Source organism: Carcharhinus amblyrhynchos, chromosome 12 (assembly GCF_965287045.1).
Source record: "Carcharhinus amblyrhynchos chromosome 12, sCarAmb.v2.hapA, whole genome shotgun sequence".
Classification (NCBI taxonomy): domain Eukaryota; kingdom Metazoa; phylum Chordata; class Chondrichthyes; order Carcharhiniformes; family Carcharhinidae; genus Carcharhinus; species Carcharhinus amblyrhynchos.
This window is the reverse complement of record NC_137335.1, coordinates 64,032,010-64,044,815: the sequence shown is the minus strand read 5'-3', so window position 1 is coordinate 64,044,815 and position 12,806 is coordinate 64,032,010. Positions and strand designations below refer to the sequence as shown.

The following is a 12,806-nucleotide window of genomic DNA, read 5'->3' as shown; positions in this document are numbered from 1 at the left end:
TTTCGAAAGATTGATTTTAAGAGGCATTCCATTTTCTGAAATTGCCTCTTTTTCATGCTTGACGTACCAGTAAATGGACAACTTAGGCAAATTGCTAATAATTATTGCTCAGTGAGAAGCAGTCTGGAGAAAGCAAATGTATCAACATAAACAGCTCTTTCTGCAGATTAAAAAGAGTCAGTTGGCCCTCTTTCCTCCCTTCCAAAAACAAATATCTGACCAGTAGTACAGAAATTATTCTTGATATAAATAAAGCTTCAGAAGCCTTTTTGGTAACTTTGTCAGGCAGAGATGTATGCTTGATGCCATTTACTTGAATGTACCATTTGCTGTATTAGATGCTTGTAAAAACAATGTAAATTCTGAATTGATTATTGCTAGATACATTGTTTTATGGCTAATTCTGCATTTGTTTATTGTATTGATGCAACGACAAATGTTTTGCTTTGTATATATATATATTTTTTAACCTCCCTAATTGAAAGTGATGCATTATTTGATCCTGGGTCAGCATGGGATTAGTTAATCTCAACTGGGGTGGCATTAAGCATGCTACAGATGGCCTCACCACACCTGTTCCTGATGGCTATCTAGTCCTGTTCAGAGATAGCGGTATCAGGTGAGATAACGTTAGGTTCTGCTCTGATTCCTACAGCATCTCCCTCTAACAACCCCATACCCCCAACCCCACTTTATTAAATGGCTCATTGACATTCACTGTGTAGTTTCATATAGAAGCGAATGGTCAGAAAGTGGACAGCTGTCAGCTTGCATCCATGAAGTCGTACCCTGCATTAATCAGTCAACGTTTCAGGAAAGAATAGGGTGAATTTAGAGAGAAAGAAACAAATAAATGCAAGTAGTGCACAAGGTTTTGCTGCACGGACTTCTTATACCTTATTGCTTTTAAGCAAGGTAAATGGACTGCATTAGTAATTATGCAGTAATGATATAAATCAAAGATGCATCCTCCGAATCAAACAAAGAGCTAAGCAATGCCATATGATTCCAGCAAGCAATTTAGCAAATGCCTTCCTCACCTAATATTAGAGTGGATACTTCAGGTTTTATTGCAAGGATAAAGATAATGCTGTCAGGATTAGATCAGATTAAGAATGAAGGCAGCTAGGAGAACTGGAGAAGGAGGCTGCAGTTTCCTTTGGAAGCTTATGCATGGCTCACATATGGACTTTCCGCAGATTAAGTAGGTGAAGCGAGGTCCAACCAAAAGATTTAAAATTAAATGTGTTCTTGCACAAGTGCAGAATTAACTTGCTGTTCAGTCTTTATGCCTATGCTGATTTTGGAATAAACTGTTTCTGTCAAAAGGCAAAGAAATTAGGTGTAACGTAAATCCCTTTAGTTTAAACGATGAAAAATGTATATATCCTAGGCCATTTGCCAAATGTTGACCAACAAATGAGTAAAACCTACATTCAAAAAAGCAACTGTTCATAATTTAAATATCTGTCAGATTCTTAACAGATTATAATAATGAATACATGAAATTAACTTATTTCTGCTTTTACATAAACCAAACAAAATAGCTTCATTCTCGATGCGAGGTGGCTTCAAACGCTTTTTTTGTTTTTCTGTCTCCCCCTCAATGTCAGCTTGTTTCTGGACCAGTACAGAGCCAGCCTTGTTGATGCAATGAAGAGATTACTCAAACCCAATGTAAGTGTGTTTCAATTTTCTTCTGAGCATGGACTTCAGAATAATTAGTCCCCCTGCACAATGATTGAGAATGTAATGGAATGGCAGGATTAATGTCATGTAATACTTTAATACTTATTATGTTCAACTTCAATTGAGTCGTCTTATCTATCTGATTCTTTCTTAATCATAAACTAGAAAACTTCTTGTGTTCAGCTGACTGATAAGACGCACAGTGTGAAGCTAAGGAAATGAAATTGCTCCAAAGATGCATGAGATTCTTTTTTAATCAAAGTCGATCTTGAATTATCAAAATCTATTGCACTTCTTTTCTTTTAATTAAAACAGGTACTGAGTTATTTTCCACCATTAGCTGTGATATTTTAAATTTTGCTGCTCTTTTATTTAGTGTTATATAATTTCAACAAGAAGGAATAACATACATGTCTCACTTGAAATAAAGGTGATAAACCTTTGAATTTGTGTAATGCAGAAGTGTTTGAATAGTGCAAAATGAATGTTGAAGAAAATGTATTGTAAGGTAATCAGAAGCCACTAATTTTGAAAAGAAGTGTGATCATTTCTGGTGTTGTGTAAAAACACACAAATGCCGATGTTCCCCCACGAACAGTTGTCTTCAAGTTTAATCTCAGTCTGTTCTGTATTATCTGATCTCTGACATGGCAGCAATAGGGACACTAAAACTGACCTCAGCTTCATTTGTTTGTAAAGGGGTAAAAAAAAGCCAATTCTTTTATGCAAGTTTTCTTTGTCAACATGGGGTTACGGCAGGATCAGATTTGGCTGTGAAGCACCCCACAGTTGCATAGTTTGCCCAACACGTGTTGTTTAGAACCTTGCCAGTAAAACTTGGGCAAGGTACGGCAAATGCTGGTCCTTATGTGAGTCATTACCCAAGAGAAGTGGAGAATATTGTAAAGATAAAAGAAAGAACAGATACATAATAAAGTTTGCAGAGACCACCCTTCAAAATTACCTATTTAAAATAATTGGTTAATTTCATTTTAAATTCACACTTGGCTGTATCATTTGTGTTGCGTAATTCAAATTATTAGGTAGTTGAATTAGAAAAGTGAATTTAAAATATCAAAACTATTGCTGATATTATTTGAATTTGCATGTGTATGAAATCTAAACTACCTTAATTTCCAAATGTTAAGATTTTTAATCTGATGTTTCACTGAGGTGTGTATTGTAATGTAATATGCTAATCCATGCTTCTGTGTTTAGCTGTGGAAGATTATGTTGTATGGCTGATGGGATTGGAACATTCATGTCAATAATCAGTAACCATTCATAATTGTATTTTCTTTTTAGGGAAAAGCGCTTGTGTTTGCCCCTCAAAGAGGTGGGACTTTAAACCAGTTTTGCAGCCTCGCAGAGAAAGCCTGTTTAACCGCCCAGAGGCTTATGAATTACGACGACCATGTTTGGAACTTTCATCTCAAGGTCAGAGCTCTCCTGATATTAGGGTAGCATCACAATCCATTTTGCATTAAGAAGGGATCACGAGTTTTTTGGCAGATACCTTAAATGCCTTTGACTACAATATCCCCCATGGCATCTCCTCCTTTATTATATTAATTATGTTCTTGCACAGCAAATCCTCTCAGACTACCTTGCCTGAAGCTGTTCATTATAGGAAGTGTTTATTAACACTTTCTACATAATCTTTAGGATGACAGTTCCAATTTTTCTTTATTATTTTGCTGGGATTTGTACTTAGTGGCATTCTGTCAGCCAGTAACCTATGCAGAGTTTCACTGTATTTGCCACCAGAGTGATGCCCCTTCTGCCCTGACTCCCTCCCTGTTCCTCATGAGCTTCGACTGAGATGTTTTAGTGACACTGATCAGCGTTCCTGAGCATATATATGTTTGACCTGGTCTTTTTGAGCCAACGTTATTCAATAATTGATAGTTTCCCTCTCTTGAGGGTGCTAATTGTCCTTTGATGCATTGCCCAAATAACCAATCTTAAGATTAGAAATCTGTTCAACTGTATGGACATCGCAATGTTAAATTTATCTATTAGTGTCACAGGTGGGCTTACATTAACACTGCAATGAAGTTACTGTGAAAATCCCCCTAGTCGCCACACTCCGGCACCTGTTCAGGTACACTGAGAGAGAATTTAGCATGGCCAATGCACCTAACCAGCATGTCTTTCGGACTTTGGGAGAAAGTTGGAACACCAGGAGGAAACCCAGACAGACGCAGGGAGAACATGCAGACTCTGCACAGACAGCGACCCAACTGGGAATCGAACCTGTCTCCCTAGTGCTATGAGGCAACAGCACTAATGCATGGAACCCAATCCCATCCTTAACTCTTGTCCACACATACAACTGCCCAGCATAATTGGGAATAGAATCTTTGGCTGATTCTTTTCATACTCTTTCAAACTCAGTAGGATTGCTGCCAGTTGTAACTAATATTCTCTCAAATTGGCTCATAACAATGGTGCATTCAACACAGCACAGAAATCAAGCCTGGTGCTCTCAAAAAGAAACATTTCCTCGAATCGCATTCATGTATTTCGTATGAGCTAAAATCACCCAATAACCTTCAGTCCCAATTCTTGCAAAATAGTCATTCAACTCCTCTTATAAAGCAGTTCAGTGAATCATTGGTAACTGCAAATGCATTTATGACAGAGCTTGTTTAATTCAGATTTCAGAGTGCTAGTGTCAATGCCTACAGTCTCTGCATTTACACTGCTAAACCCAGATGTACTTGTTCTGGTGGCAGAATTGATCCAGTGTTCTGTGATGTTTGCAACGAAAATGCAGGGAATTGGCAGATAGACAGTTTCCTGCAATCAGAATGAAACAAATGCAAATGTGAAAGTGTCTTGAGTTTGACAGAAATCTATTGCACACATTAATCATTCCATGAAAGAAAAAAGCATGGTTCCTCACCTTGCATGTGACTTGATTCCTTTGAACCTATAGTTCTTTACTCTTCAAATTGCAGTTGAATTTTTATACACTTATTTGCATCGAGATTCATGAAACTTTAGCAACTCCTCTCTCAAGGTATTCAATCAGTTCCCACCCCATTAAAACTGTACCAGCGATAACATCTTATGTGATTGTGACTGCAGCTCATTTTCTGTCCTCGCTTTTCTCAAATCCTCCTTGGCTCCAAGTATTCCTCCTCAAATATCTCTTCCCTGACTGTCCAACTCCAAGACACTGCCCTGTGCAACTAGTTTCACATCTGCCCTGTAGCCTTGTAGATATGACATTGTCTTTATGGGTTTCTTATCTCAGGCCCACACAGTCACCTTTAATATTCCCCTCTTTGGTTCGTCTTTTCAGTATTTACATGGTTTCCCCAGTAGTTGGCTGGAAGCATGGGGTCAGCTACACCTCTCTGCACCTCACCACATATTCCATTGACATCATTCCCAGCTGCTTTTGAGTAGCACTCACGTCTCTGAGTCAGAAAGTAATGGGTTCAAGTCCCACTGCTAGACTTGGGCACATGAGATAGCTTAACACTTAACCACAGTGCTAAGGGAATGCTATATTGCTGGATCTGCTGGGTGGGATTCTCCCAGAAGAAGTCCTAAGTGTCGAATTTGCATAAAAACTGGAGTAAATCCTTTTTTTTTCAGCAGGATTTTCAAAATGAACCTCTCACACTCTGTGCACTGTAGAATGCACAAATGTGAATATCATCAAAAATCCAGGATGGGGTATATTCCCACTGGAGAGGCTAGCAGCGTAGTGTTGAGCGGGTCAATGCACATGCGCCAATCTGTCAGTGATGAGATCGGCGCATGCGCAGGAGCCCGCACTTTTGGCCTCCCGACTGCTGGCTAGCTTGATCGCTGGCTAGCCCTGCAACCCCTGCATTGCTAACACACAGGCCTCCCCATGTCCTGATCCCTGGCTTCCCAGACATGTTCAGGCCAGCCTCGAGCCCCAACCCCCCAGTCTCCTGCAACCCCGATCCTCCCCTCCCCCCACCTCCGGCAGCCCAACCCCATTGCCAGCCCCAACCATTGGCCTCCTTGCCTTTGTTACCACCAAGTGCAGCGGGACTGACCACTGACCTCCCCCCACAAAAGGCACCTCCCATTAGGCCCCGCCCCCACTAGGTTCCTCTCCCTCCCTGCCCGCCCACTGGCACTAACTGGTGGGCAATGCCAAGGTGCCCCCTGAACATTTCCATTTCCCCCTTGGGCAGCACCCGGGGCCATCTGGTACTGCCAATTGGCAATACCCAGGGGGCACCGCTCCTCGCTCCCGACCTCCTGGTGGGACTCCATGGCCCTCTTCACTCCAGTGGTGTCAGGTGGCCAGCTCCCTGCAAGTGGGGAGCCGATGTGAATCACTCCTGGCAGCAGCAGAGACTCTAGAGGAGACCTCAGTCCCGGGTCCACTAACGATATTTAAATGAGCATTTGAATATATTATACAGCTCTGTGCCGATTTCCGGCATGGAGCTAACGATGCTGGAATTCTGGCAGCTGGAAACTCGCGGAAACTGTGGCGCCCAGCAAGAAGCCCACTACATGGCCTCTGTTCAAGTCTCCCGGCTGGGAGAATCGCTCCCCGCTATCTTTTGAAACAGACAGGGTTGCATTTTTGGGTAAATTCAGAAGAATCCTTGAGACTATTTGAAGGAGAGCAGGATGAATTCAGCAATTTCAGATCATATCCTCTGCCCTATGTTTTCAGGTGGTTGTTATTGGTGATATTTCTCCTTGTACCTCCTCTATATCCATCCTTTGTTTCTTTACTTGTCCCAGCGTCTGCATTTGCCCTGCACCATCAATCCTGTTGTCATGTAGTGTCACTTGCTGCCGGCCCCATCACAGACCACACCATCCTTCACCCCCACCATCACCACCACATTTCCTTTCCCTGCCTCTGTACTTAAAACTTTTACATCTCTAAGGTTTTTCTATTCCTGATGGAAGGCCATTGACTTGAAATGTTAACTTGCCACAGTAACTGCCTGATCTGCTGAGTAGTTTCAATATTTACTGTGTTTTATTTAAAATATACCGGAACTCTGTGGTTTTAAAGCGCACCTGAAAGGTGGAGGTAGTGGAAGGGTTTGGGAGGGAATTCCAGAGTCCAGACCCCAGGCAGCTGAAGGCAAAGCGAGGCAAAGGAATCAGGAAAATACAGATGGCCAGAAATGGAGCAAAGTCAGTTTTTTAGAGAATTGTAGGAAAGGACAAGATTATAGAGAAAGGCCATGTAGGGATTTGGACACAAAGCTAAAAATTTAGGCATTGCCGGACCAGGGCAGTGAGAACGAATTGAATTTAGTAAAATTAAGATATACTTAGAGGTGTTTTGGATAAGCTGAAGTTTTGTATAATAAATACCCAATCAGAAAAGAAGTATGATGTGGGTTCTAGTATTTGCCACCAACAACAACTACGCCTTGCATTTATGTAGTGCCTTTAAAGCAGTAAAATGCCCCAGTGCACTTCACAGGAATGTTATCAAAAAATACTTGACACCAAGCCACATAGGAGATATTAGGACAGGTGACCAAAGCCAGGTCAAAGAGGTAGATTTTAAGGAGTATCTTAAAGAAGAAATGAAGGTTGAGAGTTTGTGGAGGGAACTCCAGAGCTTGGGCCCGTGGTGGCTGAAGGTACAGATACCAGCGGTGAAACAATTGAAATCGAGATGTGCAAGAGTCCAGAAGTGGAGAAGTACAGATACCTCAGAGGGTTGCAGGGCTGGCACAGGTTAGAGATGGCAAGGAATGAGGCAATGGATAGATTTGAAAACAGGAAAGAGATTTTTAAAGTCAAGGCATTGTTTAACTGGAAGTTAGTGTGGGTATGGGTGAATGGGTCTTGATATGAGTTCAGGTATGGGCAGCAATGTCTTAGATTATCTTAATTTTATCATCAGCCAAGGAGTAGTCAAGCCTATAGATGACAAAGCCGTGAATGAGGATTTCAGCAGCAGATGAGTTGAGGTGGGATTGAGTTGTGCAAAGTTTCAGAGGTTGAAATAAGAAATCTTGATGATGGAGCAGAGATGTGGTTGGAAGTTCATCTTGGGCTTAACTGTGACATTGCAACCAGTCTGAATCACAAACTTGCTTGGAGAGGGCCAGAGTTAATGGTTAATGAACATACTGAAGACAATGGCTGGGATTCTCTGGCCATTGACACCCCGCTGCTGCTGTCAGCGAGGTCAGGGAGTTTGGTATTCAGCCAAAATCCGTTCACTGTAGTGAGACCAGAGAATCCCACTGGCACAAATGGTTGGAGAATCCCGCCCCATGGCTTCAGATGAGAAATAGGTGTGGCCAGATGCAATAATGTTTCCTGCATATTCAACTGGTGGACACCTTCCCACCAGTTGAAAAACCTACCCAATGTATTGCTTGAAGTGTGGCATGCATGAATGATTTGGCACGATTGTTTCTCATTGCGTACTGTCAGATTTCATAAGAACATAAGAACTATGAGCAGGAGTAGGCCATCTAGCCTCTCGAATCTGCTTCGCCATTCAATAAGATCATGGCTGATCTTTTCGTGGACTCAGCTCTACTTACCCGCCCACTCACCATAACCCTTAATTCCTTTACTATTCAAAAATTTATCTATCCTTGCCTTAAAAACATTCAATGAGTTAGCTCCAACTACTTCATTGGGCAGGGAATTCCACAGATTCACAAACCTTTGCGTGAAGAAGTTCCCCCTCAACTCAGTCCTAAATCTGCTTCCCCTTATTTTGAGGCCATGCGCCCTAGTTCTAGTTTCACCTGCCAGTGGAAACAACTTTCCTGCCTCTAACTTATCTATTTCCTTCATAATCTTAAATGTTTCGGTAAGATCTCCCCTCATTCTTCTGAATTCCAATGAGTATAGCCCTGATCTACTCAGTCTCTCCTCATAAGCCAACCCTCTCAACTCCGGAATCAACCTAGTGCATCTCCTGTGCACCCCCCTCCAGTGCCAGTATATCCTTCCTCAAGTAAGGAGACCAAAACTGTACACAGCACTCCAGGTATGGCCTTACCAGCACCTTATACACTTGCAACATAACCTCGCTGTTTTTAAATTCCATCCCTCTGGCAATGAAGGACAAAATTCCATTTGCCTTCTTAATTACCTGCTGTACCTGCAAACCAACTCCTTGGGAATCTTGCACGGCAGCATGCTGCAATTTTTTAGCATTTAAATAATATTCCCTTTTACTATTATTCCTACCAAAATGGATGACCTCGCATTTACCAACATTGTACTCCATCTGCCAGACTCTCGCCCACTCACTTAGACTATCTATATCCCTTTGCAGACTTTCAGCATCCTCTGCAAACTTTGCTCTGCCACTCATCTTTGTGTCATCTGCGAATTTTGACACACTACACTTCATCCTCAACTCCAAATCATCCACGTAAATCGTAAACAATTGCGGTCCCAACACTGATCCCTGAGACACGCACTAGTCACTGATCGCCAACCAGAAAAATACCCATTTACCTCCATTCTGCTTTCTGTTAGTTAACCAATCCTCTATCCATGCTAATACATTACCTGTAATATTGTGCACCTTTATCTTATGTAGCAGTCTTTCATGCGGCACCTTGTGAAATGCCTTCTGGAAATCGAGATACACCACATTCACAGGTTACCCATTGTCCACTGCACATGTAACATTCTCAAAGAATTCCACCAAATTAGTCAAACATGACCTTCCTTTCGTAAGCCCATTCTGCGTCTTACCAATGGAACAATTTATATCCAGATGTCCCGCTATTTCTTCCTTGATGACAGATTCAAGCATTTTCCCTATTACAGAAGTTAAGCTAACCGGCCTATAGTTACCCACCTGTTGTCTACCTCCTTTTTTAAACAGTGGCGTCACATTTGCTGTTTTCCAATCTGCGGGAACCACCCCAGAGTCCAGCGAATTTTGGTAAATTACCACTAATGCATTTGCTTTTTCTCCTGGCATCTCTTTTAGTACCCTGGGATGCCTTACATCAGGACCAATTTCCCATTGTACTCCTCACAGTATTTTAGATGATGTGCTGTATTACAGTGGCAAATGCATCATACAACAAAAAAAATTGTTTCACTGTTAAAGTGGCATTGTGTATTAAACCAACATGTCCTTTGTGGACAAAAAGTCTGTTTGCTAGAAGTAAACATATGCTGAGGACATCTTGAGTTTTTTTGTGATCAAGGGAAGCTTGATTGCTAAAGAGTTTCAGCTTTCAGAAACACATCGGTTCTTGAGATTGTTCTGCATCTGTGACAAAGTATGCATGATATTTGCATTTCTTAAGTATATATCTTATATATCATATGTTCCACATATTAAGTAGAGAGATATTATTATGATTCCAATTTTCATCAGCAGTACTTCCACCATAATGCCAACTCACCACAGGTTTCCTGCATTTGCTTCTTCCCATTTGCCATCCTTTCCTCAGCTGGAACTGTTCACTACTTCAAAGGTAGAATACAGGATACCCTCCAGTACCTTGCCAAGTGGACATTAGTCATGGATGGGTCTTGGTGGTGAATGTGGGGAGGCAATGCAAGTTGTTCTGTCCCTATCTAAAATGCACATATGCATTGTTCCTTGGATAATATTTTTCTCCCTCAGAAACACTAGAGTCAACCATGCTTCCCCTCCCACCACTTGAGGTCAGTTAGCCTATCCCAGGTTGGAGCTATCCTTATACGAAAAGTACAGCAAGCCATTGGATAAATCGTCACAGGATGCTATTAGCATTTATTGATTTTAAATCCCCTAAAATGATCGAGCTTCCTGTCTTCAAAACTCTACGAAGCATTGAGTATACCGGTCTTGGCTTCATTGCCTGATAAACGATGAATTAGTTGATGTCAGTAATGCTGGCTGTAAAGATGTCAGATGTGAACTGGATTGTGCATTTAAATAAAAGTGGAAAATGTTGGATATACTCAACAGGTTTACCAGCACATGTGGTGAGAGAAACCGAGTTATTGGACATGATCTTACCAGCCACTTTGGCGCTCAGCTAAATCTCTGTTCACTGCAGCAGGAAAAAGTCTGACAACACCAGATTTAAGTCCACCCAATTTATTTGATAGTAAACTCATGTAAACTCATCCACATCATGACTGCAGCAGGACCAGAAAGTCCAGCCGGCATGAACGGCTGGAAGATTCTGCCCAATATTTCAGCTTGATGAGTTTTCATCCGAACTGTTAGAAGTTAGAAATGCGGTGTTTTTTAAGCAAGTTCTGAAAGGAGAGGGTGAACAGCCAGAGGTCGTGGTACATATTGGTACTAACGACATAGGCAGGAAGAGCGATGAGGTCCTGCAGCAGCAGTTTAGGGAGTTAGGTAGAAAGTTAAAAAGCAGGACTTCTGGGGTTGTAAACTCAGGATTACTCCCAGTGCCATGTGCTAGTGAGGCTAGAAATAGGAAGATAGTGCAGCTCAACACGTAGCTAAGCAGCTGGTGTAGGAGGGAGCATTTCAGATATCTGGACCATTGAGGTCACTTCTGGGGCAGATGTGATCTGTACAAGAAGGACGGGTTGTATCTAAACTGGAAGGGCACAAATATTTTGGCTGGGAGGTTTGCTAGTGTTACACGGGAGGATTTAAACTAGTTTGGGGGGGGGGACGTGTGGAAAGCAAAGCAAAGGTGAATTAGCTGAAGGGGAACCAGAGAGTAAGGCCAGTAAGACTCAGAGAAACAGCAGGCAGGGTGGGATTGCTAATCAGAGAGGGTCTGGTAGACTGAAGTGCATTTGTTTCAGTGCGATAAGTGTAACAGGTAAGGCAGATGAACTTAGAGCTTGGATTAGTACTAGGAACTGTGATGTTGTTGCCATTATAGAGACTTGGTTAAGGGAAGTACAGGATTGGCAGCTGAACATTCCAGGATACAGATGATTCAGGCAGGATAGAGGGGGATGTAAGAGGGGTGGGGGAGTTGCACTACTGGTTAAGGAGAATATCACAGCTGTACTCCGGGAGGACACCTTGGAGGGCTCATACAGCAAGGCAATATGGGTAGAGCTCAGGAATAGGAAAGGTGTAGTCACAATGTTGGGGGTTTACTCTCGGCCACCCAACTGCCAGTGGGAGACTGAGGAACAGATACGTAGACAGATTTTGGCAAGACGTAAAAGCAACAGGGTTGTTGGTGGGAGATTTTAATTTCCCCTGTATTGACTGGGACTCACTTAGTGCTAGGGGGTGTGGATAGGACAGAGTTTGTAAGGAGCATCCAGGAAGGCTTCCTGAAACAGTGTGTAGATAGTCCAACTAGAAAAGGGGCCATACTGGACCTGGTACTGGGGAATAAGCATGGCCAGGTGGTCAATATTTCAGTAGGGGAGCAGTTCGGGAGCAGTAACCATAATTCAGTAAGCTTTAAGGTAATGATGGATAAAAATAAGTGTAGCCCTCAAGTTAAGGTGCTAAACAGGGGAAAGGCTAATTACAACAATATTAGGCAGAAACTGAAGAATGTAGATTGGGGCAGATGTTTGAGGGCAAATCAACATCTGGCATGTGGGAGGCTTTCAAGTGTAAGTTGATAGGGATTCAGGACTGGCACATTCCTGTAAGGATGAAGGATAAGTATGGCAAGTTGTGGGAACCTTGGATAACGAGAGATATTGTGAACCTAGTCAAAGAGAAAAAGAAAGCATTTGTCAAAGCTAAGGAGGCTAGGAACACACAAAGCAAGTGTGGAATACAAGGAAAGTAGAAAGAAACTTAAGCAAGGAGTAAGAAGGGCTAAAAGGGGTCATGAAAAAGCATTGGCCAGCAAGAGGGTAGCCAGGGAGAGGGTTGGCCCACTCAAGGACAAGGGAGGGAATCTATGCGTGGAGCCAGAGGAAATGGGCGAGGTATTAAATGAGTACTTAGCGTCAATATTTGCCAAAGAGAAAGACTTGGTGGATGATGACTCTGGGAAATGATGTGCAGATAGTTTGAGTCACATTGAGATCAAAAAGGAGGAGGTATTGGGGTTCTTGAGAAACATTAAGGTAGACAAGTCTCCAGGGCCTGATGGGATATACCGCAGAATACTGAGAGAGACAAGGGAGGAAGTTGCTGGGGCCTTGAGAGAAATCTTTGTAGCCTCACTAGCTACAGGGGAGGTCCCAGAGGATTGGAGAAT

General features: G+C 42.3%; 1 protein-coding gene across 2 annotated transcripts in view; it reads left to right on the top strand.

Annotated features, from left to right (window-relative positions):
* Positions 1–12,806, top strand: part of camkmt (calmodulin-lysine N-methyltransferase) — a 334,060-nt gene that overhangs the window by 297,171 nt on the left and 24,083 nt on the right. For both annotated transcript variants that reach the window (XM_080199825.1, XM_080199823.1), the window contains exons 9-10: positions 1,614–1,677; positions 2,995–3,126. In XM_080199825.1, coding sequence (XP_080055951.1) covers positions 1,614–1,677; positions 2,995–3,126 — 196 coding nt within the window. The remainder of the gene's footprint in view (positions 1–1,613; positions 1,678–2,994; positions 3,127–12,806) is intronic.